This window comes from Chiloscyllium punctatum, chromosome 41, assembly GCF_047496795.1.
Source record: "Chiloscyllium punctatum isolate Juve2018m chromosome 41, sChiPun1.3, whole genome shotgun sequence".
In the NCBI taxonomy this organism is placed as follows: domain Eukaryota; kingdom Metazoa; phylum Chordata; class Chondrichthyes; order Orectolobiformes; family Hemiscylliidae; genus Chiloscyllium; species Chiloscyllium punctatum.
In genome coordinates this window covers 38,764,795-38,792,114 of record NC_092779.1, presented here as the reverse complement: position 1 = coordinate 38,792,114, position 27,320 = coordinate 38,764,795, and the positions used below count along the sequence as shown (strand labels likewise).

The following is a 27,320-nucleotide window of genomic DNA, read 5'->3' as shown; positions in this document are numbered from 1 at the left end:
ACGGGCTGATCCAACAGTCACCGTAAGTCAGGTGAAGGGGAGACGTTAAAAAGGAGAATCCTTCAGGGTATCCTGAGCCAGCGTAGGAACTGAATTCACATTGGTTGATGGGTTTGCACCATGGAGTGAAACAAGCAATCAAGTGAGCTAGATAAAAGGGCAAGCAGCAGTGCACTTAATAAATTTGGATTTTCTGAAGGTGTTTGACGATGTACCACATGTTAGGCATTTATTAAGATGACAGCCTGGATGGCATCTAAGATGACATAGCATGGATAGAGGATTGGTTAACCAATTGAACACAGAATTGGCGTGATGGGGCAATTTCAGGACTGCAACCTGAACTCCTGTAACTACTGGAGTGCTATGGAGTGGAGGCATCAATGCTGGGGGCACTTTGGATAAGGTAATGTCACCAAGTTTGAGGATGACACAAAAGTAGGTGGGAAGGCGAGTGCTGAGGATGACACAAAAAGTTGGCAGAGGGACACAGACAGAGGTTAAGCAAGTGGGCAAAAACTTGTAATATCTTGTGGCAAAATGTATATTTATGCACTTTGGCAGGAAGAATTGAGGAGCTGAATATTTGTTAAATGAAGAAAGACTGCAGAACAGTGGAACTTGGTGTTCAATGTACATAAGTCACAGTCGAGCATGTATGTTCAACAGTTAATACGGTAATATACTCTTATCATTTAAGTAGCCTTATATGATGCATCTTTTGAAATATACCTTTGGGAAATCCAAAGACATTACACCTGCTAATTCCCCTTCATCTTTCCTGTATATTACCTCTTCCAAGAGGTCTAATAAATTTATTAGGCATGATTTCCCCTTCATGAAGCCATGCTGACTCTGCTTAATTGTATTATGCATTTCTAAATAATCTCTATAAATCCTTTCTAATAGATTCTAAAATTTTCCCAGTGACAGATGTTAAGTTGATTGGCCTGTATGATGTGTTTTGTGACTCATTCTCTTTGCATACTGTCGTCTTGCAATCCTCTGGGACATTCCAGAATCTAAGAGTTATTCTAAGGTATGCCCACTACCTCTGTAGCCACTTTCTTTAATAGTTTTACAGTATTTGAAATCACAAGCTTTCAAAGCACTACTCTTTCATCAGGTGAAGTCACTTGTCATTTCAAATAAACCTGTTGGATTATAACCTGGTATCATGTGACTTCTGACTTTGTCCACCCCAGTCCAACACCAATGTTTCCACATCATGGTTTCTTTCTATAACAGCTTGGGATACCTGGTTTAGAGAACCTATCAGCTTTTAGGCCAATTCATTTACAGTTATAGTTATAGACATAAAGTTATATGACATGGAAATAGACCCTTCAGTTCAACCAGATTTCCTAAACAGATCTAGTTCTATTTGCCAGTATTTGGCTCATATTCCTCTAAACCCTTCTGATTCATGTACCAATCCAAATGCCTTTTAAATGTTGTAACTGTTCCTGCCTCCACCATCTTCTCTGGCAGCTTGTTACACATGCCCCACCCTCTGCATAAAATTGCTCCTTAGGCTCCTTTTAAATCTTCCCCCTTTCACCTCAAACCTATGCCCTCAAGTTTTGGACTCCTCTATCCGAAGCATTTTTTTTTCTAGTGATTATTATTTATTTCCTCACCAAGTTTTGCCCTTTGATTATTTAGCATTTTTGAAATATTATTGATGATTCTCCCATGAAGATGAATTGAATTGAATTTATTGCCACATGTACTGAGACACAGTGAAAAGCTTTGTCTTGCAATCAACACAGGCAAATCACATAGTTAAGTAGCATAGACAGTAAATAATATAGGTAAGCAGCGGCAAAATCAAAAATACAGGTACAGGCAAATGTTGAGAGTTTGAGAGTCCAGTCAGTATTCTAACAACAATAGGGTAGAAACTGTTGCAAAACCGGCTTGTGCTTGTGTTCAGGCTTCTGTACCTTCTCCTCAATGGTAGAGGTTGTAGAAAAACATTGCCAGGGTGGGATGGATCTTTAAGAATGCTGGCGGCCTTTCCTTGACAGCGGGTCTGGTAGACAGATTCTATAGATAGGAAGTTGGCCTTTGTGATCGTCCGGGCCAAGTTCACCACTCTCCGTAACCGTTTCTGATCTTGAATGGTACCAGCTAGTGATACATCCAGACAGAATGCTCTCAATGTCACACCTTTATAAGTTGGCATGTGTATTTGCCGTCATGCCACATTTCCTCAGCTGCCTGAGGAAGAAGAGACATTGTTGGACCTTTCTAACTAGTGCATCCACATGAATTGTCCAGGAAAACATGTTGTGGATGACCACTCCCAGGAGCCTGATACTCTCCACTTGTTCCACCTCTGTTCTGTTAATGGTAGGAGGCTTGAGTAACATCCCGCTGAAAGTCAATAATGAGTTCCTTGGTTTTGCTGGCATTGAGAGCAAGGTTGTTCTCAGTGCACCATCTTTACACGCCTACCATCTCCTGTCTGTAGTCTGATTCATCGCCATCTGAGATTCGACTGAATTTGGTGGTGTCAACAGCGAACTTGTAAATGGCATTAGTCTGGTATTTGGCTACGCAGTCATGGGTAAACAGCGAGTACAGTAGGAGGCTGCGTAAGTAACCCTGTGGGGGGGCTTCAATGTTGAGTGTTAGTGACGATGAAATATCGTCCCCAATCTTCACTGATTGTGGCCTGGAAATTGAGGATCCAGTTGCAGAGAGTGGGGCTTAGTCCGAGATCACTAAGTTTAGTAATCAGTCTCAAGGGGATAATAGTGTCGAAGGCTGAACTGTAGTCAATGAATAGATTGCTGCAAAATATTTATTCAACACCTTTGCTATTTCTCAGTTCGCATATTATTTTCCCATTCTCATTCTTCAAGGGCCACATTTTCACTTTGGCCTTTCTCTTCCTTTTTAACTATATATCTTTAAATTTCTGTTTTGATATTACTTGCCAGTTTAGCCTCAATTTTGTTTCCCTCTTTTTTGGGCATCTTTTGCTGGTTTTAAACATTTTCTTAAAACTCTGGCTAACCACTAATATTCAATACTTTTTTTCTTTTAGACTGGTGCTATCCTTAACTTCCTTGGTCAACCATGGATGGTTTATCCCCTTTCTAGAAACTTTCTTACGGGAATATATTAATCTTGAGAATCATGACTTATTCTCTAAAAGTCTGCCCTTGTTCCTTCAACAACTTTTCTGCACAACTCCTTTTCTCAGTTCATTCCAGCCAAATCTGCACTCACTCCTTTGTAATTTTCCTAAAACAGATTTAGTATATTGTTTCTAGCCCAAGGTTCTCATTATTAAACTAAACGCTAAAATGTGACCATGTTAAGGGCCAAGTGCCTCTGGTGTTTTTTGATTTTAGCTTTATCTAATAAACTCGGTCTTGAAGAATCTCACATTGGCATTATCATGTGAAATTCTGATATTTCATCAGAAATTAAGATCCAAAGACAATCATTATTTTCTACTCCAAGACTACAGTACAGGTTTTTAACAGAAGTACACTCCAGGATCCCAGTAATAATTCTCAATAAATCAGAAATTTCTGCACCATAAGTCTTCTGCTTTCTACACCGCACCGGCAATAATCTTAGTAACCAATTCTTTGAGTTACCTTGGGTTGCCCACAAAAGGATCAATATCAAAATGTGAAGGCACATTTTTACTCACCATCATGGTACAATAACGATCCTTGATCGATTTTCTTTTTCATGTTGTATAGCTGAATAGTTTCATCTTTACTGCCTGTTGCCACGTAGCAATCATTTATAGCCACAGTGGTTAAAGAGGCTGTATGAGCATGATGAGTAAAGTCAGGTTCTGGATTCCAGTTCTAGAAAGTGCAAACAACACAATTTTAGATGGCATTTGTAACTGTATTTATTAATTTTCAATTGCATGGGACACTTTCAGATGAAAATTCGAGTTATTTAACATGTATATTCACACTCATATTGTGCAAATGGTCTTCCAAAGGCCAAGTGCCTCTTGATCCAGATAAAGTAACCAGATAAAGTTATACATAATAGACGTTAGCAAAATTGAAGCACATCAGCTGAAGGATAGTGGCAGTTTGGAAACAAAATTGACTAATGCACAAAGAGTTGAGAGTGCTGGCGAATGACTGAGACATGAGATGGAGTATGATAGAGTAAGTAGTATTAGAAAGTTTTAATATACATAACAGGCAATTCTGCTCCAACACGGTAGTGCCATTCTTGTGTAACCATGTGTGAGAAGAAAATCATGTAATAGAAAACCATTTAAACTAATGGGGCAGGAATCGCATTAATAACCACTACACACTTTAAAAGTTCACATTTTAGTCACCATGCCCCCAATTTGTCTTTTGCATTCTAGCGAATTTGTATTAATGAAACTCACGTTATAGCAGAATGACCTGTACTGGCCAGGTACAAGGAATATAAGGAACAATTTGAAAGCTTTCAGATAATGCATAACTGGAAACAACAGTAATCAATGAGTAGGATAGTAATGGATTCAGGAAACCAAAAACAAACTGACAAAATGATCCACACACAGCATTTAAAATTTTGTACCTTGGTTGTGATACATTTTACAAAATTATTATGATCTGGAATACACTGCCTCAAAAAGTACAATAGAACCTTGAAACAGGGCATTGAATGGGTGAAAAGTGCAAGGCTGAGGAGAAACAGCACAGTTGTGAGACAAATGGATTTCGGAAAGGTCTTAACAGGTCCTACAATGGGAAACAAATACAGATGGTAAAAGCTCATGGGATCCAGGGCAACTTGGCAAGATGGAGGGATGTGTGAGTGAGTGAGTGAGTGTGTGTGAGAGAGAGACAGAGAAACGGTGTTTATGTTATTGCATCCATTGTGCAGTGGCATTCCACAGGGATCAGTGTTCAGTCACTCATTGTTTGTGATATTCATATATGATGTAGATGAGAATGCAGGACGGATGAAAACTAAATTTGTAGATGACAAAAAGATTGGCCTGGATTGCCAGCAGTAAGGATACTGGAGGATAAAGATAGATTGGTCAGACGGGCAGATAGAAGTTAACCCTGACAAATGTGAGTGATGCACTTTGGATAAAGGAACAAGAAAAGAGACTATTCAATGAATGTAAAGATACGAGGAAACTCAGGATACTTGGAGTGCTTATTCACAAATTCTTAAATGTGGCAGGACAGGTTAATAGGGTAGTTCAGGCAGCATATGGCTTGCTTGCTTTTGTCAGTCTTGGCATAGATTATAAGAACAGGAGATCACAGTGGAGCTGGATAGGACTTTATTGGCTACAGTTGAAACACTGCGCCCACTATAGGAAGGATGTCGCTGCACTGGAAGGGGCGCAAAGAAAATTCAACAGGATATTGCATGAGATGGAGCATTTCAGCAATGAAAAATGGCTAATTAAGCTCTAGTTGTTTGCTTGGGAGGAGAGAAGGTTGATAGAGGTGTATAAAATGATGAGGAGCATTGACAGTTGAATAGAAAGCAGTTGTTAATTTTTGTTGAAAGTTCAATAATAAGGGGTTCTAATGTTGAAGGTATGGAGGAGATTGGAGGAAAAACCTTTTCACCCATAGTTGGAGGAAGTCTGGAATGTTAGTTGAGATGGGAAATTGCACAGCCTCTAATGAAGTACTTAAATATGCTCTTGAAGAGTTATGGGTCTGGTGCAGGAAAATGCATGTGATATAGGCAGTAGTGAATCTTTTGAAGTACAGACTTGATGGGACAAAGGGCCCCTTCTGTACTGTAAGATTCTATGAGCCACTCAAAAGAGATGGCGCACTATAAGCTAAATCAACACATATATAAACCAGTTGGAAGAAAAATGCCGCAATATTAAAACAAAAAGCAAGCAGTAAACTGATGAGGTTTGTGATCCTGTGCCTATTTTTTTCGATGAATGTTATTTATGCATCAATCTAAAACGTAATTTAAGTAGAGACTCGATCAAAAGAGGTTACCTACTTCAGCCTGTTACTTTGTTGTTAATTCAGCTGTTGTGGTAATTTAAATATAGTACAAACAGTGCTCACGACTGTTAACGGTTAAATATGCAAATTAGTAAACCATTTCCCTCCTCCAGAAGCTGTGATGATCATTGTTTTAGTAATGTGTCAAATAGCAAGAAACAAACGGAATACAGTAGTGTGGCGTTGTTGCATTCACTGTATATACATGCTAAACTCAGTAGATTAGTTAGGATTTGTCTGATCCAGAGTAAGTACCCTTTTACCAGTCTTCATTACTCCTAAACAACCTACCTGACAGTGAATGCGTTAGTAGGCACAGACCCATTCTTTCAGATTTTAATTGGTGAGTAAATAAAATGAAATTTTATTGACTTGAAGAAGGAAGATAAAAGAAACAAGGAAAAAATATTAAAGTACTATTAAGGTTAAGGTTAATATTAAGGTTAAGAAAAATTAAACACACTACTTGAACAATTCTTTGCATGTTTCATCTCTTTCTTAATCCAATATTTCTTGACAGGCTTAATTTGTTTTTATTATATCCGATTTGAAATTGAACCTGTACTGAAACTGAAACAAACTGATTACATAAAGGTTGGAGGTGTCGTCGATAGTATAGAGGGCTTCTGCAGACTGCAGCGCGACAGACAGGATACAAAGCTGGGCTAAGAAATGGCAGATGGAGCTCAACCTGGATAAATGCGAAGCGATGCATTTTGGAAGGTCGAACTCAAATGCTGAATATAGGATTAAAGACAGGATTCTTGGCAGTGTGGAGGAACAGAGAGATCTGGGTGTGCAAGGTCATAGATCCCTCAAAGTTGCCACCCAAGTGGATACGGTTGTTCAGAAAGCATATGGTGTTTTGGCTTTCATTAACAGGGGGATCGAGTTTAAGAGCCCCGAGGTTTTGCTGCAGCTATACAAGTCCCTGGTGTGACCACACTTGGAATATTGTGTCCAGTTCTGGTCGCCCTACTATAGGAAAGATAGAGAGGCTTTGGAGAGGGTGCAAAGAAGATTTACCAGGATGCTGCCTGGAGTGGAGGGCTTGCCTTATGAAGAAAGGTTGAATAAGCTCAGACTTGCCTCGTTGGAGAGAAGGAGGAAGAGAGGAGACCTGATCGAGGTGTACAAAATAATAAGAGGAATAGATAGAGTCAATAGCCAGAGACTTTTCCCCAGGGCAGGATTGACTGGTACAAGAAGTCATAGTTTGAAGATATTAGGAGGAAGGTATAAAGGAGACGTCAGAGGTGGATTCTTTACGCAAAGAGCTGTGAATGCATAGAATGCGTTGCCAGCTGTGGTGCTGGAAGCAAAGTCAGTGGGGACATTTAAGCGACTGCTGGACATGCACATGGATAGCAGTGAGTTGAGGGGTGCATAGGTTAAATTACTATATTTTACATTAAGATTAAATCTCGGCACAACATCATGGGTCAAAGGGCCTGTTGTGTGCGGTACTTTTCTATGTTCTAGCTACTTTGAAACATTTACTTCTTTCTTGCTAAGTTAAAACTCAAACACCAGGTTATAGTCCAACACTTTTATTGGGAAGCACTAGCTTTCGGAGCACTTAGCGAGTTTTGAGAAGATTTGTAGCTCAGATTGAGGTTCTGGATGTAGGTTTGCTCACTGAGCTGGAAGGTTCATTTCCAGATGTTTCGTCACCATACTAGGTAATATCTTCAGTGGGCCTCAGGCAAAGCACTGCATATGATTCCTGCTTTCTATTTATATGTTTGGGTTTCTTCAGGTTGGTGTTGTCATTTCCTGTGGTAATGTAATTTCCTGTTTTTTCCCCCCCTCTCAGGGGGTGGTAGATGGGGTCCAACTCGATATGTTTGTTGATACAGTTCCGGTTGGAATATAATGCTTCTAGGAATTCTCGTGCGTCTCTGTTTGGTTTGTCCTAAGATGGATACGCAGAATCCGACCGACAGTCCAGATTCCCAAGCAATGGTCCATTTGTTATCTTTAATGTTAAAAGTCACACAACATCAGGTTTTAGTCCAACAGATTTGTTTGGAAGTACTAGCTTTCAGAGTGCTGCTCCTTAATCAGCTAAGTACTGGGGCAGGATTATAAGACACAGGATTTATCGCAAAAGATCACAGTGCCATTCAATTAAAACAATATATTGAACAAATTTTAGATTAGATTAGATTAGGTTACTTACAGTGTGGAAACAGGCCCTTCGGCCCAACAAGTCCACACCGCCCCGCCGAAGCGCAACCCACCCATACCCCTACATCTACCCCTTACCTAACACTACGGGCAATTTAGCATGGCCAATTCACCTGACCTGCACATCTTTGGACTGTGGGAGGAAAACGGAGCACCCGGAGGAAACCCACGCAGACATGGGGAGAATGTGCAAACTCCACACAGTCAGTCGCCTGAGGCGGGAATTGAACCCGGGTCTCTAGCGCTGTGAGGCAGCAGTGCTAACCACTGTGCCACCGTGCCGCCCACTTAGATTGCTGTTAAGTCTTTTGTCTTTTTAGAATAGGTTACAAGTTTCTATTCATTAATATATAAACCCGAGTTACATTCTCGAGATAACTTAAGGTTTTATAAGAAAAAGTGAATTAAAGAAAATGTATTAAAGGTTAGAGTCTGTCTGTATCCCAATCTTGAGGCAGACTGGTTCTGTTTCCAAAGTAGGAATTTATAAAATGTTCTATAGAGTGACTGCTTGAAGATTGGGTGCTTTTTGAGCAAAAATAGAATATATCTGCAAATTCAATTCTGCAATTGCAAATTCACCCCATAGACATGCGTGGTGTGTTAGATATACACACGTGCATGCGGGGGAGGGGGAGATGAGAGAGAGTGTGAGAGTGTGTGCGTGTGAAAGAGTGCATTTTTGCATATGCGTGTGGTAGAGTGTGTGCGTGAATGCGCAGGTGTATAAGCCTGTGAGAGGGTGTGAGAGTGTGTGTGTGTGCGTGTGTGTGTGTGTGTGCGCATGTGTGTGTGTGTGCGCACGTCTCTCTCTCTCTCTCTCTGTGGTGCAGCAGGGTCACCTGTAATGTGACATGAATCCAAGATCCCTGTCTGAGCTAAGATGTCATAGAACATAGAACATAGAACATTACAGCGCAGTACAGGCCCTTCGGCCCTCGATGTTGCGCCGATCAAAGCACCCCTAACCTACACTAAGCCACTATCCTGCATATACCTATCCAATGCCCGCTTAAATACCCATAAAGAGGGAGAGTCCACTACTGCTACTGGCAGGGCATTCCATGAACTTACAACTCGCTGAGTGAAGAACCTACCCCTAACATCAGTCCTATATCTACCCCCCCTTAATTTAAAGCTATGCCCCCTTGTAATAGCTGACTCCATACGTGGAAAAAGGTTCTCACTGTCAACCCGATCTAACCCCCTAATCATCTTGTACACCTCTATCAAATCACCCCTAAACCTTCTTTTCTCCAATGAAAACAACCCCAAGTGCCTCAGCCTTTCCTCATAGGATTTTCCTACCATACCAGGCAACATCCTGGTAAACTTCCTCTGCACCCGTTCCAGTGCCTCCACATCCTTCCTATAGTATGGCGACCAAAACTGCACACAATAATCCAGATGCGGCCGCACCAGAGTCTTATACAACTGCAGCATGACCTCAGGACTCCGGAACTCAATTCCTCTACCAATAAAAGCCAGTACGCCATATGCCTTCTTCACTGCACTATTTACCTGGGTGGCAACTTTCAGAGATCTGTGTACATGGACACCAAGATCCCTCTGCTCTTCCACACTACCAAGTAGTCTACCATTAGACCAGTAATCCATCTTTTTATTACTCTTACCAAAGTGAATCACTTCACACTTAGCTACATTGAACTCCATTTGCCACCTTTCTGCCCAGCTCTGCAGCTTCTCTATATCCCGCTGTAACCTGCCATATCCTTCCTCACTGTCTACAACTCCTCCGACTTTCGTATCATCCGCAAACTTGCTCTTTTCTTATTTGCCAAAAATTGCAAGGGAGGAGCGGAGGACTGCTGGGAAGGTGAGTATAACAGTTTAAAATACTTACCTCAGGCATCGGGGCCTCCATTTGTCGACAGATGCAAGGGAGGAGTAGAGGACTGCAGGGAAGAGGAGCAAAAAACATCTTTTTTAAACAGAGCGGCAAGGAGAGAGGGTGGAGAGAAACGATGGCTGCCAGGTCATTCCTCAGATGCAGGATAAGGACAGCTGGGTTACAGTCAGAGGGAGGAAAGGGAACCAACAGATAGAGCAGAGATTAATCCTCAACACAACATGGTGGGCCATGTGTGGAAACAGACCCTTTGACACAAGTCTACACCAACACTCTGAGGAGTAACCTACCGAGACCCATTCCCCTACCTTTACCTGCGCTTTGCCTGCCCTGTGTTGTACTTTTCTATGTTCTATGTTCTAAAACCTTAAGTTATCAAGAATATAACTTAAAAGTAGTTTTGGGATTTACACACTAATGAAACAAAACCTGCAACCCATTCTAAAAGATGAAAGACTTCAACAGCAATTTAAGTTAGTTCAATATTTCATTTTCATTGCATGACACTGATCTTTTGCAATATGATCCTGCCCCACTAGTCACCTGATGAAAGAGCAGTGCTCTGAAAGTTAGTACTTCCAAATAAATCTGTTGGGCTTTATCTACCCCAGTCTAACACCCACACCTCCACAGCATGGTTAATTTTAAATGACCATCCAAATAGATGAGATTCCCTACTGTGTGGAAACAGACCCTCTGACACAAGTCTACACCAACACTCTGAGGAGTAACCTACCCAGACCCATTCCCCTACCTTTACTCCTGACTAATGTACCTCACACTATGAACAACTTAGCATGGCCAATTCACCTGACCTGCTCATCTTTGGATAGTGGAAGGAAACTGGAATACTCGGAGGAAACCCACGCAGACACTGGGAGAATGTGCAAACTCCAAACAGACAGGCACCCAGGGCTGGAATCACTGAGCCACGTGCCGCCCATTTAATAGACCAAGCATGTTTCTCAAATCATTTGAATCTACTACTGGACTTTGAAAATATGGCCTTTTAGAATTAACAAAATGCCGTTAATTTAGAAGAATGATTCAGGAATAAATCCATGTTTCTCTGCATAGACCTAAGGGGTTGCTCCCTCTCTCTCCAAAAGGCATCCAAGACGATCGGCTTCAGAAGCTGAACTACATGATAGGTGTCTTGCGGGACAGAACCACCCAACAATCCTCAGGTAAACCCTAACACTGTTCTTAGCCACAGAGTCCGCCTCTGCATAAGCGACAGATCCATTCTTACCTGTCCAGCCTTTTTTATCCGATAACCGAAAATAATCTGCTCGTAGCAACCACCAATCAAGACCAACTCAGAATCAGTCCCAGTCTCCACATCCATCTCTCGCCCTTTCTCGCAGCTCGTGGGAAAGGTCCTACAACGTTTCTTCGGCGCAGTCGGATTACGTCAATGGATGCCCAATCCCACTTTGCTGATCCTGATGGAAATTATTTAAAATGTTCTTGGTTGTGCAACTGCTCGGCCTGCTGTCAACGTCGGGCACAAGGCGTGATAAGCAAAGATACTTCTCCTCCGAGTTGATTATGAGGAAGTAAAAATCGGGCTTCGCTCCGGCGTTTGGAGAGGACAGAATAACGAACGTGGACGATTCCTTTGATCGGATGTGCGGCGGGATTGAAGAGACTTCGGGAACAGGCGCATGGGGGCATGGCCACCCTGTGGATGGGCGACGTGAGTGTTATTGCCTTTCTAAAACAAAAGTGACACAGTAAAAACACACTATTGTATGCATACTTTATGATTCACTTTCTTCCACCACCAGGAAAATACCCATGTGGCCAATTGAAGATTAACAAGATTAACATTCCCCTTTTTAACATCCGGAGCAATTAGGGAGAGAAAGAGGCGACTAACTCAAATGGAGTTGGAGGGAGAAATACAAACATTCTAACCCCGCAGTGCCTGCCTCTCCCTAAAGGCCTTGAGAGCATTGGTGGTCACGGAATGCTCCTTCTCCACGAACACCTGGGCATGAACGTAACCGGGGAAGAGGGGCAGGCAGTCAACAGAGATGACCCCCATCCACGGCTTGCTGCCTGGATCTGTTTATTGCCAGCCTGACCAGGCCCAGGAGTCTTAACAGTCCGCTCCCTTCTGCACCAAGTGCCCAAAGCTCAAGAGCTTGGGGCTGATGTGCAACCAAAAAAACAACAAAGTTTTTCATAAAAAACTAAAAAGACAGTGCAAACGCTCTCAACCAATACATACGTGGTCCTTGAGCACCACAGTACCATAAAATAAAAAGGTGAATTGGGAGTCTGTGAATCCACAATCTGTGGTTATAAGGGACTTCTGTGTGCAACGCATCCAGCCAGGTCCCTGATGGAAAGAGGGAGGACTCACTCACTCACTCCATTGGGGATCCCAACTGCCCACTGACAAGTAAGTATGCTAAGGCTTATTTGGATAGCGGATGTAAGAGCCAAGGTCGATGGTGTGCAGCAGCAGCTGTACAAGAACTGCCCAAATGACATGCAACACATACTAAGGAGGTGGCTCAGGTTGTAGGGTGCAGGCTCCTGAGGGAGGTTCAGGACTTTTGAGCCATTGTGAAATTCTGTCTGAACGGGGGCATGCATAGACAAGATTCCACTGCTCACTTGAGCATCCTCTAAACAGAGCATAATGTCAGGTCTAGTCACTGGCATTTTCAGATGTTAGATGGCATTGGCTGTGAGTTGGATGTCCACTGCTGCTCTGCTTTCAAATTCTTGCAACAACATTCAGCTCAAGCCTCCGCCACCCAACTTAGGTCGCCCCCATGGCCACAGCCCACCCCTCTGCCAGCAACTCGAAGCAGCGATGGTGAAGGTGCAGATTCCTGAGCAATGTCTCCGTGACAATAGCTGCTAGTTCTGATGGGAGGAAGTCCCAGCGTGAGTCAGTCACGTTCCAGATGTTGATCAGGTCTTGATAGAAGACAGGCAGCATTCTAAGAGTGACTTGCAGACCCTCGCGGTCAATAAACAGGAGCTTTGAGTCGTAGTTGAGGTTGCCCACTCAGCTGAAAAAAATATGTGCACCATCTGGGAAGGGTCTTTAGAATCCTGTCTTCCACAAAAGTGATACATGCAAAGTCTTTGAATAGTCTTTGAAAGGTAGATGGATTCTTGATTAGCAAGAAGGGGAAATGTTGTGGATAAGCAGGCATATGGAGTAATCATCAGATCAGAAATGTTCTTATGAAAGCAGATTCGAGGACAGCATAGCCTCCATCTTTATCTCATTCATGTGTTATATTTCTACATGGGATGTGTACGTCGCTGGCTAGAAGAACGTTTATTGCCGATCCATAATTGCTCGTGAGAAAGTAGAAATGAGCTGTCGTCTTAATCTACTGCAATCCATGTGGTGTGGTCCACCCACAAAGCTATTAGGGAGGAAGTTCTAGTATTTGACCCAGCGACACTGAAAGAAAGGTGATATACTTCCAAGTTAGGAATGGCGAGTTGGAACTCACACATTCCATTGTACTTGCTGTCCTTGTCCTTAGCTAGGTAATAGTGAGCATGGGTTTGGAAGGTGCTGCCTTATCAGCTTTGGTACATTTAGATTGTAGAAAGTGTTACAATTGGATGTTTCCACGTTTATTCTTGTAAATTTTTTAAAAACTAACTAGAGTCAGAATCGTAGCACAAAAATAGACTCTTTGATCCAACTTGTCCATACTGATCAAGTTCCCAAATGGTCCTACTCACCTGCATTTGGCCCATATCCCTCTGAACCTTTCCTATTCATGTACCTATCCATATATCTTTCAAATGATGTATCTATACCTGCATCTACCACTACCACTCCACATACAAACCCCATAGATCAGTGTTGGGACCACAATTACTTATGATTTTATTAATGGCTTTGATGAAGGGGTCATCACTGTGTATTTTCAGCAAATTTGGGGATAAAAGATAATTTTTTAAAATTTCATTTATGGGATGTGGGCATCGCTGGCTGGGTAACATTTTTTGCCTGTCCTCATTTGCTCTTGTGAAGGTGGTGGTGAGCTGCCGCCTTGAACTGCTGCAATCCACCTGCTGTGGGTTGACTCACAATGCCATTAGGGAGGGAATTCCAGAATTTTGACAGTGAAGGAATGCCAGTTATATTTCCAAGTCAGGATGGTGAGTGGCTTGGAGGGGAAATTGAAGGTGGTGCTGTTCCCGTATATCTGCTGCCCTTAACCTTTTACTTGGAAGTGCTTGTGGGTTTGGAAGGTGCTGTCTGAGGGTCTTTGGTGAATTTCTGCAGTGCATCTTTTATATAGTACACACTTCTGCTCCTGAGCATTGGTAATGGAGGGAGTAGATACTTGTGGATATAGTGCCAATCAACCAGGCTGCTTTGTCCTGGATAGTGCAAAGCTTTTTGAGTGTTGTTGGGGCTGCACTCATCCAGGCAAGTGGGGAATATTTTATGACACTCCTGACGTATGCCTTGTAGTTGGTAGGTAGGCTTTGTGGAGCCTGGAAGTGAGTTAGTCGTTGCAGTATTCCTAGCCTCTGATCTGCAGTTATAAGCCACTGTGTTTATGTGTTGAGTCCAATTGAGTTTAGGTCAATGATGATCCCTAGGATGTTGATAGTGGAGATTCAGTGATGGCAACACCATTGAATGTGAAAGGGTGGTGGTTAAATTGTCTCTTGCTGATGATGAAAAATGTGTTGCTGGAAAAGCGCAGCAGGTCAGGCAGCATCCAAGGAGCAGGAGAATTGATGTTTCGGGCATAAGCCCTTCTTGATGCTGCCTGACCTGCTGCGCTTTTCCAGCAACACATTTTTCAGCTCTGATCTCCAGCATCTGCAGTCCTCACTTTCTTCTTGTTGGTGATGGTCAAAGCCTGGCATTTGTGTGGTACGAATGTTACTTGCCACTTGGCAGTCCAAGCCTGGATATTGTGTACAAAGTTAAAAAATCACACAACACCAGGTTATAGTCCAACAGGTTTACCTGGAAGCACTAGTTTTCGGAGCGCCGCTCCTTCATCAGGTCATTGTGGAGGACGCAATTGTAAGACACAGAATTTATAGCAAATGTTTACAGTGTGATGTAAGTGAAATTATACATTGAAAAATACCTTGATTGTTTGTTAAGTCTCTCATCTGTTAGAATGACCATGATAGTTTCACTTCTTTCATATGTAAAAAAAGCTACATTCTCAGGTTAACTGTAACAATTTGTGTCAGCGCAGATAAGATGTTGAGATGTTGAAGTTGTTAGCCCTGTGTTCCCTATCTGTGCCATAATGTTTAGACCGATTCCAATCTAAAAAGTGAGTTAACAGAGTCCTACATGGATTCATGCAGTTTTTGAGCAAAGTACAATGTAACTCTGCAAGTACAAATTCACCTCACAAACGTATATGTGTATGTGTGCATGTGTGTGCGCTGTCAGTCTGGGGTGGGTGTTTGTGAGTGTCTGTGAGAGTAAGTGTATCTGTGTGTCTGTGAGTGTAAAGTGGTCTAAGTCTGGGAGACGGTGCATGTGTGAGTGTGTGCCTGTAGGAGTATGTGTGTGCATGCGTGTGTGTCATAGGCTTAGGCCACTTTACACTAACAGACGCACATATACACTCTGCCTCACAGACACTCACAACCCCCCACACCAGACACACACACACAAAAACTCACATGCACACATACACATATACGTTTGTGGGGTGAATTTGTACTTGCAGAGTTACATTGTACATTGCTCAAAAACTGCATGAATCCATGTAAGAATCTGTTAACTCACTTTTTAGATAAGAATCAGTTTAAACATTATGGCACAGACAGGGAACACAGGGGCTAACACCTTTAACATCTTATCTGCGCTGACACCAATTGTCACAGTTAACCTGAGAATGTAACTTTTTAATAAATCACAAAACTTTGTTCACATATGAAAGAAGTGAAACTATCATGGTCATTCTAACAGATGAGAGACTTGACAAACAATCAAGGTATTTTTCAATGTAAAATTTCCATTGCATCCCACTGTAAACTTTTGCTATAAATTCTGTGTCTTACAATCGTGTACTCCACAATGACCTGATGAAGGAGCAGCACTCTGAAAGCTCGTGCTTCCAATTAAACTTGTTGGACTATAACCCGGTGTTGAGCGATTTTTAACTTTGTACACCCCAGTTCAACACCGGCATCTCCAAATCATGGCATTTAGTCGAATGCAGCCTCAATATCAAGGGTTGTTACTCACGCCTCACCTCTAAAATTCAGCTGTTTTATCCGTGTTTGGACCAAGGCTGTAATGAGCTGTGGAGCTGAGTGGCCCTGGCACAACCCAAACTGGGCATCTATTGCTGTGCAGGTGCTGCTTGATAATACTTGATAACACCTTCCATCATTTTGATCTTAGGACACAGTGGTAAACCCTTCTGCGAATTAAACCAAACACAGAAAAGTTCACCTTGCCTCATAATCTGTTAAAATATGTGTTACAGGGAACTACCCCAAATTTCACTATGTAAAGAAAAAAATAACAATTTTACTCTTTAACTCCAAAAGTGAACATTAAACAACAACTATTTACAGCACTAAGCTTCCTTTCTCTTAAAGCTTTGTTGTCGACCACTTTATACTGATCCGATAAAGCCCCTATTAAATTTACAGTAACTCAAGTTTCAAAACCAGTGTTGATCTTCATCTATTTGTACATCTCCCTGAGTCATCTTTGGTCTTCACAGATTTTTCATATGAAAAGGCACCTTCGACAGAGTTTTTGGGCAGTCAATCTAACAATGGTAGACTGTGCTCTTTCTCTGCCTAACTGTCCAAAATGTTGGCTTTTTGTACCCCAGACATCGGATTGTCTCATTGGTTCGATGTTGTCAAAACAGTAAACTTCAAAATAGTTTGGTATTTAGTATTTTGAGATATAATTTAAACTGGTTAAATTCAAACTGCTGTGAAAACAACTCATGTATCTAGGTTACAGCCCACATGTTACATTTTCAAATAGTCCAGTACACTGTGTCTGCTGGTCTGTCAAATGACCAATGCTTGCCAGCTTTTCAGCTGCCACTCTCTCAAAGGTACAGTACATACCTTCAACTTCATAACATTACTGATGATTGAAAGTAGACTGATGAAGCAGTAATTGGCCTGGTTGGATTTGTCCTGCTTTTTATGTACAGGACGTACTTGGGCAATTTTCCACATTGTTGGGTCGATACCGGTGTTGTAACTGTACTGGAACAGCTTGGCTAGGGGAACAGCAAGTTTTGGAGCACAAGTCTTCAATACAATTGCTGGAATGTTGTCAAGGCCTGTAGCCTTTGCAGTATCCAGTGTCGCCAACCATTTCTTTGTCACATGGAGTGAACAGAATTAGCTAATGCTGGGCACCACTGGAAGAGGCTGAGATGGATTATTCATTTAGCACTTCTGGCTAAAGATTGTTATGAAAGCTTCAGTGTTCTCTTTTGCACCGATGTACTGAGCTCTTCTTTCATTGAGGATGGAGATATTTGTGGAGCCTTCTCCTCCATTGAGTTGTTTAATTGTCCACCACCATTCATGACTGGATGTAGCAGGACTACACAGCTTAGATCCAATCTGTTGGTTGTGGGATCACTTAGCTCTGTCTATCACTTATGCAAGTAGTCCTGTTTGGTTGCTTCACAAGGTTGACACCTCATCTTCAGGTATGTCTGGTGCTGCTCCTCGTGCACTCTATTGAACAAGGATTAATCCGCTGGCTTGAAGGTAATGGTTGAGTGGGGCAATATGTCACGCCAAGAGGTTATAAATTGTGCTGGAGTACAATTTTGCTGCTGTTGATGGCCAACATGGATGCCCAGTCTTGAGTTGCTAGATGTGATCAAAGCCTGTCCATTTAGTGCGAGAGACTTCCTGGGGTCTGGAGTCAATGTTGAGGCCTCCCAGAGCAGCTCCCTCCCAACTGTATGCCACAATGCCACCACTTCTACTGGGTCTGTCCTGCTGGTGAGACAGGACATTTCCAGGAATAGTGATGGTGGTGTCTGGGACATTGTCTGTAAGGTACGATTTCATAAGTATGACTATGTCAGGCTATTGCTTAACTAATCTGTGAGGCAATTCTTCCAATTTTGGCATCAGCTCCCAAATATTAGTGGGTTGGACTTTGCAGGGTCAACAGGACTGTTTCTGCTGTTAGGTAAATACCAAGTGATCTGTCCAGTTTCATTTCTTTGAGACTTTGTGGTGATTGGTACAACTGAACAGCTTGCTAGACCATTTCAGTGGGCAGCGCTGAAAATGTGTTGCTGGAAAAGCACAGCAGGTCAGGCAGCATCCAAGGAGCAGGAGAATCGACGTTTCGGGCATGAGCCCTTTTTCAGGAATGAGGAAAGTGTGTCCAGCAGGCTAAGATAAAAGGTAGGGAGGAGGGACTTGGGGGAGGGGCGTTTGAAATGCGATAGGTGGAAGGAGATCAAGGTGAGGGTGATAGGCCGGAGTGGGGGTGGGGGTGGAGAAGTCACAAAGAAGATTGCAGGTGAGGAAGGCAGTGCTGAGTTCGAGGGATTTGACTGAGACAGGGTGGGGGGAGGGGAAATGAGGAAACTGGAGAAATCTGAGTTCATCCCTTGTGGTTGGAGGGTTCCTAGGCGGAAGATGAGGCATTCTTCCTCCAACCGTCGCGTTGCCATGGTCTGGCGATGCAGGCGTCCAAGGACCTGCATGTCCTTGGTGGAGTGGGAGGGGGAGTTGACGTGTTGAGCCACTGGGTGGTTGGGTTGGTTGGTCCGGGTGTCCCAGAGGTGTTCTCTGAAACGTTGCGCAAGTAGGCGGCCTGTCTCCCCAATGTAGAGGAGGCCACATCGGGTGCAGCGGATGCAACAAATGATGTGTGTGGAGGTGCAGGTGAATGTGTGGCCTGTATGGAAGGATCCCTTGGGGCCTTTTGAGGGAAGTGAGGGGGGAGGTGTGGGCGCAAGTTTTGTATTTCTTGCAGTTGCAGGGGAAGGTGCTGGGAGTGCAGTTTGGGTTGGTGCGAGGGTGTGGACCTGACGAGGGAGTCACGGAGGGAACTCAGCACCGCCTTCCTAACCTGCAATCTTCTTCCTGACTTCTACGCCCCTACCCCCACTCCGGCCTATCACCCTCACCTTAACCTCCTTCCACCTATCGCATTTCCCACGCCCCTCCCCTAAGTCCCTCCTCCCTACCTTTTATCTTAGCCTGCTGGACACACTTTCCTCATTCCTGAAGAAGGGCTCATGCCTGAAACGTCAATTCTCCTCCTTGGATGCTGCCTGACCTGCTGCGCTTTTCCAGCAACACATTTTCAGCTGATCTCCAGCATCTGCAGTCCTCACTTTCTCCTCCATTCAGTGGGCAATTGAGAGTCAACCACATTGCTGTGGGTCTGGAGTTACATATCGGCCAGTCCAGGTGAGGATGGTAGATTTTTTTTTTTCTCTGAACGACATTAGTGAACCAGATGGGTTTTTCTGACAATTGACAATGATTGATTTGATGTGATCATTAGATTCTTAATTCCAGATTCCTTTCTATTGAATTCAAGTTCCACCATTTACTGTGGTGGGATTCAAACCCAGTTCCCCAAACCATTAGCTGAGTTTCTAACGCTAATACCACTAGACCATGGCATACCCCTTTTTGTAAAAATATAAGCTGAGAGAAGAAGTCTGAAAAGGAGTACAGATAACTTATAGCTGGGGGTTGAGTGATGACCCAGTGGTACTATCACTGGACTATTAATCCAGTGGCCTGGGTTCAAATCTTGCCATGGCAGTTGGTGAATTTGAATTCAGTAAAGGTTTAAAGTTAAGAGTCCAACAACAATGATGAAATCATTGTTGTTTGTCAGGAATACCCCAACTGGCCTACATGTGACTCTCGACCTACAGCAAAGTAGCCGACTCTTAATTGCATTCTGGATAATTATAGATGGGCAATAATATTAGCCCAACCAGCAACGCCCTTGTACTATAGCTGAATATCTTTTTAAAAAGTGGACTGAAAATAAATTGGTAGATGGGGTTTGTTCAATTAGGTAGAATGAATAGAACTGGCGAACATTATTTGAGGGAATCTGTAGAACACGGCATTGCAAAGGGATCGGAGTGTCCTTGAACCATAATATATCACATTCAAATAAAACAAGGAAATTTGGAAGGCAAACAGGATGTTAATCTCCACTGTAAGGGGAAGGAAGCAGAAAAGCAGGGGAAGTCTTGCACATTGGTGACAATACAGTTTGATACTGTGGCATTTTAGTTGTCTTTCTTTTGGAGGCCCATGTTGAAATTGGAAGCAACTTAAAGAAGGTTCACTGATTCCTGAGATGAAGGATTTATCTTAGGATAAGCTGAGCTAGATGAGCCTGTACTGATTGGAGATTAGAAGAACAAAAGATGACCTTATTAAAACATAACATTCTGAGCAAGTGTGACAGAATAAATGTTAAAAGTGTGATTCTTCTCATGAGAATCTAAAATTAGAGTATAGTTTGAAAGTAAGGGCTTTTCCAATTTAAGATAGAGATAAAAAGGATTTTTTTCTCTCATTGGGTCATTTGTCTTTAGAAATATCTTCTCCAGCCAGTAAGTAGAGGGTGGGTCATTGAATAAATCCAAGGCAGAGTTGGACAGATTTTTGAGTGACAAGGGAGTCAATGAGAAACAGACAGGAAAGTGGATTTGGAGTCATAAACAGATCATCTAAGATCTGATTGAATGGTCGATCAGGCTTGATAGTCTAAATAGCCTATTTCAGCTCCTACTTCTAATGTTATGAAGCAATGTATAAAGTCTTTCTATTTTACAGTGGAATGCAAGTTGAGTTACTGTTCATGTAGAATTCGATCCATCCTATATTTGGGATTTTGGAAAGGTGGGATGAATCTTCACTTGCAGTATCAAGGAATTGCCCTTGCATACAGTTAGAAGTGGATCATTCGCTGATGATTTTACAGTGAATCACAGCATTTGTGATGACTCAGGTGCTGAATCACTTCGTATCTAATGATACAAGTCCTGGACAACATCCAAGTTTGGGCTAAGAAATACAGGGCGACCGCAGTATCCGCAGAATTATCTTCCAGGGTTTGTTACCCTCTGTTTATTGCAGTCTGAACATATTATATGGAATGTTCCAGAACCAGGACCAGGCGTTTGCTGGGGTGGTAAGTTTCATAGAACATAGAGAAGTACAGTACAGAACAGGCCCTTAGGCCCACGATATTGTGCCGAGACTTAATCCTAATGTAAAATATAGTAACTTAACCTACGCACCCCTCAACTCACTGCTATCCATGTGCAAGTCCAGCAGTCACTTAAATGTCCCCAATGATTTCGCTTCCATCACCTCAGCTGGCAACACATTCCAAGCATTCACAACTCTCTGCATAACGAACCTACCTCTGATCACTCCTTTGTACCTAATATCTTCAAACTATGACTACTCGTACCAGTCAATCCTGCCCTGGGGAAAAGTCTCCGGCTATTGACTCTATCTATTCCACTCATTATTTTGTACACCTCGATCAGGTCTCCTCTCTACCTCCTTCTCGCCAGAGAGAAAAGTCTGAGCTTATTCAACCTTTCTTCATAAGGCAAGCCCTCCAGTCCAGGCAGCATCCTGGGTAAACCTTCTTTGCACTCTCTCCAAAGCCTCTGTATCTTTCCTATAGTAGGGTGACCAGAACTGGACAAAATATTGCAAGTGTGGTCTCATCAGGGACTTGTAGAGCTTCAGCAAAACCTTGAGGCTCTTAAACTTGATCCCTCTGTTAATGAAAGCCAAAAACACCATATGCTTTATGAACAACCGTATCCACTTGGGTGGCAACTTTGAGGGATCTATGAACTTGCACACCCAGATCCCTCTATTCCTCCACACTCCCAAGTATCCTGTCTTTAATCCTATATTCAACATTTGAGTTCAACCTTCCAAATGCATCACTTCGCATTTATCCAGGTTGAACTCTATCTGCCATTTCTCAGCCCAGCTCTGCATCCTGTCTATGTCACGCTGCAGCCTACAGGAGCCATCTATACGATCGATGACACCTCCAACCTTCATGTCATTTGCAAATTTACTAACCCACCCCTCAACCTCCTCATCTAAGTCATTTATAAAAACTACAAAGAACAGAGGCCCAAGAACACAGCCCTGCAGGACCCCACTCAATACTGTCTTCCAGGCAGAACACTTTCATTCTGAATGCAGATAGCCAAACCTCCCTGTATCCCATACTTCCTGACTTTATGAATGAGCCTACCATGGGGAACCCTATCAAATGCCTTGCTGAAATCCATACACACCACATCCACCATCGTCGACCTGTCTTGACACCTCCTCAAAGAACTCAATAAGGTTTGTGAGGCCAGACCTGCCCCTCACAAAGCCATGCTGACTGCCTTTAATCACACTATGCGTTGCCAAATACAGTAGCGCCTCGACATTCGAACAACCCCATTCTCGAACAAATCGGTTTACGGAACAGGATTGTACGTAAAATTTTGCTTCAACATACGTACGAAATTCAAGGTACGAAGAAAGGTAAGAACGCAAAAAGCCAATGTGTGACCACGTGGTTTCATTGTACTGCTTTGCTACGCGTTTATTGGACACAAAAGCTCTCGGGCCCCGGGTGATCTCATTCAGTTCGTCTTCGGTGCGTGCACAGTGAACAGCGTTCATTGCTATTTCCAAGCATTCTTACGCTATCTGAACAATGGGAAAAATTGATTCAGTTCGTGAACTTTTCGGTTCGCGAACCGGGTCCCGGAACGGATTAAGTTCGTAAGTTGAGGCGCTACTGTGGTCATAAATCGTATCCCTCAGAATTCTTTCCACAATTTTGCTGACCACAGACGTAAGACTGACTGGTCTGTAATTGCCAGCGATTTCCCTATTACCCTTCTTGGAAAGTGGAACAACATTTGCCTCCTTCCAATCCTCCGGTACGACTCCTGTAGAGTGAGGAGGCAAATATCCTTGCCAGCTCCTTTCTTGCTTCTCGGAGCAGCCTATGATAAATCTGGTCTGGCCCAATCTTAATGTTTTCCAAAATTTCTAGTGCATCATCTTCATCAATCTTGATCTGGTCAAGACTATATCCCAGCTCCTCTAAGTTTTCATTTACAACAAGGTTCCTTTCCTTGGTGAAAACCGAAGCAAATAACTTATTTAGGGCTTCCCCTTTCTGCTCAGACTCCACACACAAGTTCCCTCCGCTATCCCTGATCGGCCCTACCTTCTCCCTGATCATTCTCTTATTCCTCACTTATGAGTAAAATGCCTTTGGGTTCTCCCTAATCCTTCTTGCCAAGTCTTTCTCGTGCCCCATCCTGGCTCTCCTCAGTCCATTTTGGAGCTCATTTCTAGCAAGCCTGTAATCCTCTAAAGCTGTGCTAGATCCTTGTTTCCTCCACCTTACGTAAGCTGCCTTCTTCCTTTTGTCGAGAAGCTTCTCTGTTCTCGTCATCCAAGGTTCCTTAATCTTACCCCTTCTTACCTGTCTCAGAGGAACAAATTTGTGCATCACTCGCAACAACTGCTCCTTAAATAATCTCCACATGTCTGCTGTGTCCTTTCTGTTGCTCCCAGTCTGTATTCCCAACTCCTGTCTAACAGCGTCATAATTTCCTTTTCCCCAATTAAATATCTTCCTTCAGTAACTGCACCTTTCACTCTCCAAGGCTATGCTAAATGTGAGACATTTGTGATCACTTTCACCAAAGTGCTCGCCCACCGCGAGATCTGACACCTGTCCTGGCTCGTTGCCAAGCACCAAATTCAAAATGGCCTCTCCCCTTGTCTGCATACTGAGTAAGGAAACCCTCCTGAACACCTGACAAAATTGGCTCCATCCAAACCATCTGCACTTAGGAGGTTCCAGTTGATATTGGGAAAGTTGAAATCAGTCATAACAACAACCTTGCTACTCTTGTATTTGTTCAAAGTCTGCCTGCCTATGAGATCTTCAATCTCTCCACTGCTATTAGGTGATCTGTAGAAAACCCCAATGCGGTGGCTGTTCCCTTGCTGTTCCTAACTTTCACCCAGTAGGCAAACCTTCCTCAACAACGTTTGTTTCTGTAGCTGCGATGCACTCTCTGATTATCAATGCGACATCCCCTCCTCTTTTTACACCCTTTTTAAATGTTCTAAATCCTGGAACATCAAGCAACCGTCGCTGTCCCTGTGAAACCCACATCTCCGTTATGGCCCAATCGTAGTTGTGGCATAGATAATAACAGGGAGAATGTGCCAAAGCTGTACAGAGTTTTGGCGTCAGCTGGAGTACGGTGTGTAGTTCTGGTCCACATTATAGGAAGGATGTGATTCCACTGGAGGGAGTGGGGAAGGGGAGGTTCAATGTGATGTTGCTTGGGATGGAGCAATTTAGCTATGAAGAAATACTAGAAAGGATTGGATTATTGACTCTGGAGAAAGTAAGCACTGCAAATGATGGAGATCAGAGCTGAAAAATGTGTTGCTGGAAAAGCGCAGCAGGTCAGGCAGCATCCAAGGAGCAGGACAATCGATGTTTCAGGCACAAGCCCTTCTTCAGGAATGAGGGAGGTGTGCCAAGCAGGTTAAGATAAAAGGTAGGGATGGGGGTTGGGAATGCGATAGGTGGAAGAAGGTCAAGGTGAGGGTGATAGGCCGGAGAGGGGGTGGGTGCGGAGAGGTCAGCAAGAAGATTACAGGTCAAGAAGGCGGTGCTGAGTCCGAGGATTGGGATTGAGATAAGGTGGGGGGAGGGGAAATGAGGAAGCTGGAGAAATCTGCATTCATCCTTTGTGGTTGGAAGGTTCCTAGGCGGAAGATGAGGCACTCTTCCTCCAGCTGTCGTGTTGCCATGGTCTGGCGATGGAGGAGGCCAAGGACCTGCATGTCCTTGGCAGAGTGGGAGGGGGAGTTAAAGTGTTCAGCCACGGGGCGGTTGGGTTGGTTGGTGCAGGTGTCCCAGAGGTGTTCTGTGAAACGTTCCTTGGGACCTTGGAGGGAAGTGAGGGGGGTGGTGTGGGCACAAGTTTTGCATTTCTTGCGGTTGCAGGGGAAAGTGCCGGGAGTGGAGGTTGTGTTGGTGGGGGGTGTGGACCTGACGAGGGAGTCGCGGAGGGAGTGGTTTTTCTGGAACGATGATAGGGGAAGGGAGGGAACCTGTCCACCCCTCTTACCCACTCCAACCTCTCACCCTCGCAACGTGCAGCCCTCCACTCCAACCCCAACCTCACTATTAAACCGGCAGACAAGGGAGGCACGGTGGTAGTTTGGCGCACCAATCTTTACATCGCTGAGGCTAAACGCCAGCTCGCGGTCGCCTCCTCCTACTGCCCCTTTGACCATGACCCCACCTCCCACCACCAAACCATCATCTCCCAGACCATCCATAACCTCATCACCTCAGTCAGGGAATCTCCCATCCACCGCCTCCAATCTCATAGTCCCACAACCCCGCATCGCCCGTTTCTACCTCCTGCCCAAAATGCACAAACCTGACTGCCCTGGCCGACCCATTGTCTCAGCCTGCTCCTGCCCCACCGAACTCATCTCTGCATACCTCGACACGGTCCTGTCCCCCTTAGTCCAAGAACTCCCTACCTACGTTCGGGACACCACCCACGCCCTCCACCTCCTCCATGATTTTCACTTCCCCGGTCCCCAACGCCTTATCTTCACCATGGACATCCAGTCCCTGTACACCCCCATCCGCCATCACGAAGGCCTCAAAGTCCTCCGCTTCTTCCTTTCCTGCCGACCCAACCAGTACCTTTCCACTGACACCCTCCTTCGACTGACTGAACTGGTCCTCACTCTGAACAACTTCTCTTTCCAATCCTCCCACTACCTCCAAACCAAAGGAGTAGCTATGGGCACCTGCAAGGGCCCCAGCTATGCTTGCCTCTTCGTCGGATATGTGGAATAGTCCATCTTCCACAGCTACACTGGCACCACCCCTCATCTTTTCCTCCGCTACATAAATGACTGTATCGGCGCTACCTCGTGCTCCCACGAGGAGGTTGAACAGTTCATCCACTTTACTAACACCTTCCACCCTGACCTCAAATTTACCTGGACCGTCTCAGACTCCTCCCTCCCCTTCCTAGACCTCTCTATTTCTATCTTGGGCGACCGACTCAACACGGACATTTACTATAAACCGACCAACTTCCACACCTCCTCCCACCCTGCCCCCTGTAAAAACGCCATCCCATATTCCCAATTCCTTCACCTCCGCCACATCTGCTACCAGAAAGACCAACTCCAATACCAAACATCCCAGATGGCCTCATTCAAAGACCGCAATTTCCCCTCTGACATGGTTGACAATGTTCTCCACTGCATCTCCTCCACTTCCCGCCCCTCCAATCGCCACCAGGACACAACCCCACGGGTCCTCCCCTACCATCCCACCAACCTCCAGATACATCGTATCATCCTTTGTCATTTCCACCACCTCCAAACAGACCCCACCAGCAAGGATATATTTCCCTCCCCTCCCCTATCAGTGTTCTGGAAAGACCACTCCCTCCGCAACTCCCTCGTCAGGTCCACAACCCCCACCAACCCAACCTCCACTCCCGGCACCTTCCCCTGCAACCGCAAGAAATGCAAACCTTGCGCCCACACCTCCCCCCTCCCTTCCCTCCAAGGCCCCAAGTGATCCTTCCATATTTGTCACAAATTCACCTGCACCTCCACACACATCATTTTCTGCATCCGCTGCACCCGATGTGGCCTCCTCTACATTGGGGAGACAGGTCGCCTACTTGCGGAACGTTTCACAGAACACCTCTGGGACACCCGCACCAACCAACCCAACCGCCCCGTGGCTGAACACTTTAACTCCCCCTCCCACTCTGCCAAGGACATGCAGGTCCTTGGCCTCCTCCATCGCCAGACCATGGCAACACGACGGCTGGAGGAAGAGTGCCTCATCGTCCACCTAGGAACCCTCCAACCACAAAGAATGAATGCAGATTTCTCCAGTTTCCTCATTTCCCCTCCCCCCCACCTTATCTCAGTCCCAACCCTCGGACTCAGCACCGCCTTCTTAACCTGCAATCTTCTTCCCGACCTCTCCACCCCCACCCCCTCTCCAGCCTATCACCGTCACCTTAACCACCTCCCACCTATTGCATTCCCATCGCCCCTCCCCCAAGTCCTTTTAGCCTGCTTGGCACACCTCCCTCATTCCTGAAGAAGGGCTTATGCCCGAAAAGTCGATTCTCCTGCTCCTCGGATGCTGCCTGACCTGCGCTTTTCCAGCAACACATTTTTCAGCTTAT

The 27,320-nt window shown here is 44.3% G+C and overlaps 2 protein-coding genes across 3 annotated transcripts in view; one reads left to right on the top strand and one right to left on the bottom strand.

Moving 5' to 3' along the window:
• Positions 1-11,467, bottom strand: part of LOC140464989 (p21-activated protein kinase-interacting protein 1-like) — a 71,558-nt gene extending 60,091 nt beyond the window's left edge. Inside the window, exons 1-2 of the mRNA XM_072560728.1 lie at positions 11,294-11,467; positions 3,674-3,836 (exon numbers count right to left, since the gene is read on the bottom strand). Coding sequence (XP_072416829.1) covers positions 3,674-3,836; positions 11,294-11,389 — 259 coding nt within the window. The 5' untranslated portion in view covers positions 11,390-11,467. The remainder of the gene's footprint in view (positions 1-3,673; positions 3,837-11,293) is intronic.
• A 29-nt stretch (positions 11,468-11,496) lies between these two features.
• Positions 11,497-27,320, top strand: part of LOC140464990 (tRNA selenocysteine 1-associated protein 1-like) — a 60,913-nt gene continuing 45,089 nt past the window's right edge. Inside the window, exon 1 of one of the 2 annotated variants that reach the window (XM_072560730.1) lies at positions 11,497-11,740. In XM_072560730.1, the coding sequence (XP_072416831.1) occupies positions 11,717-11,740 (24 nt within the window). In that variant the 5' untranslated portion in view covers positions 11,497-11,716. The remainder of the gene's footprint in view (positions 11,741-27,320) is intronic. The other variant, XM_072560729.1, reaches the window with a different exon arrangement.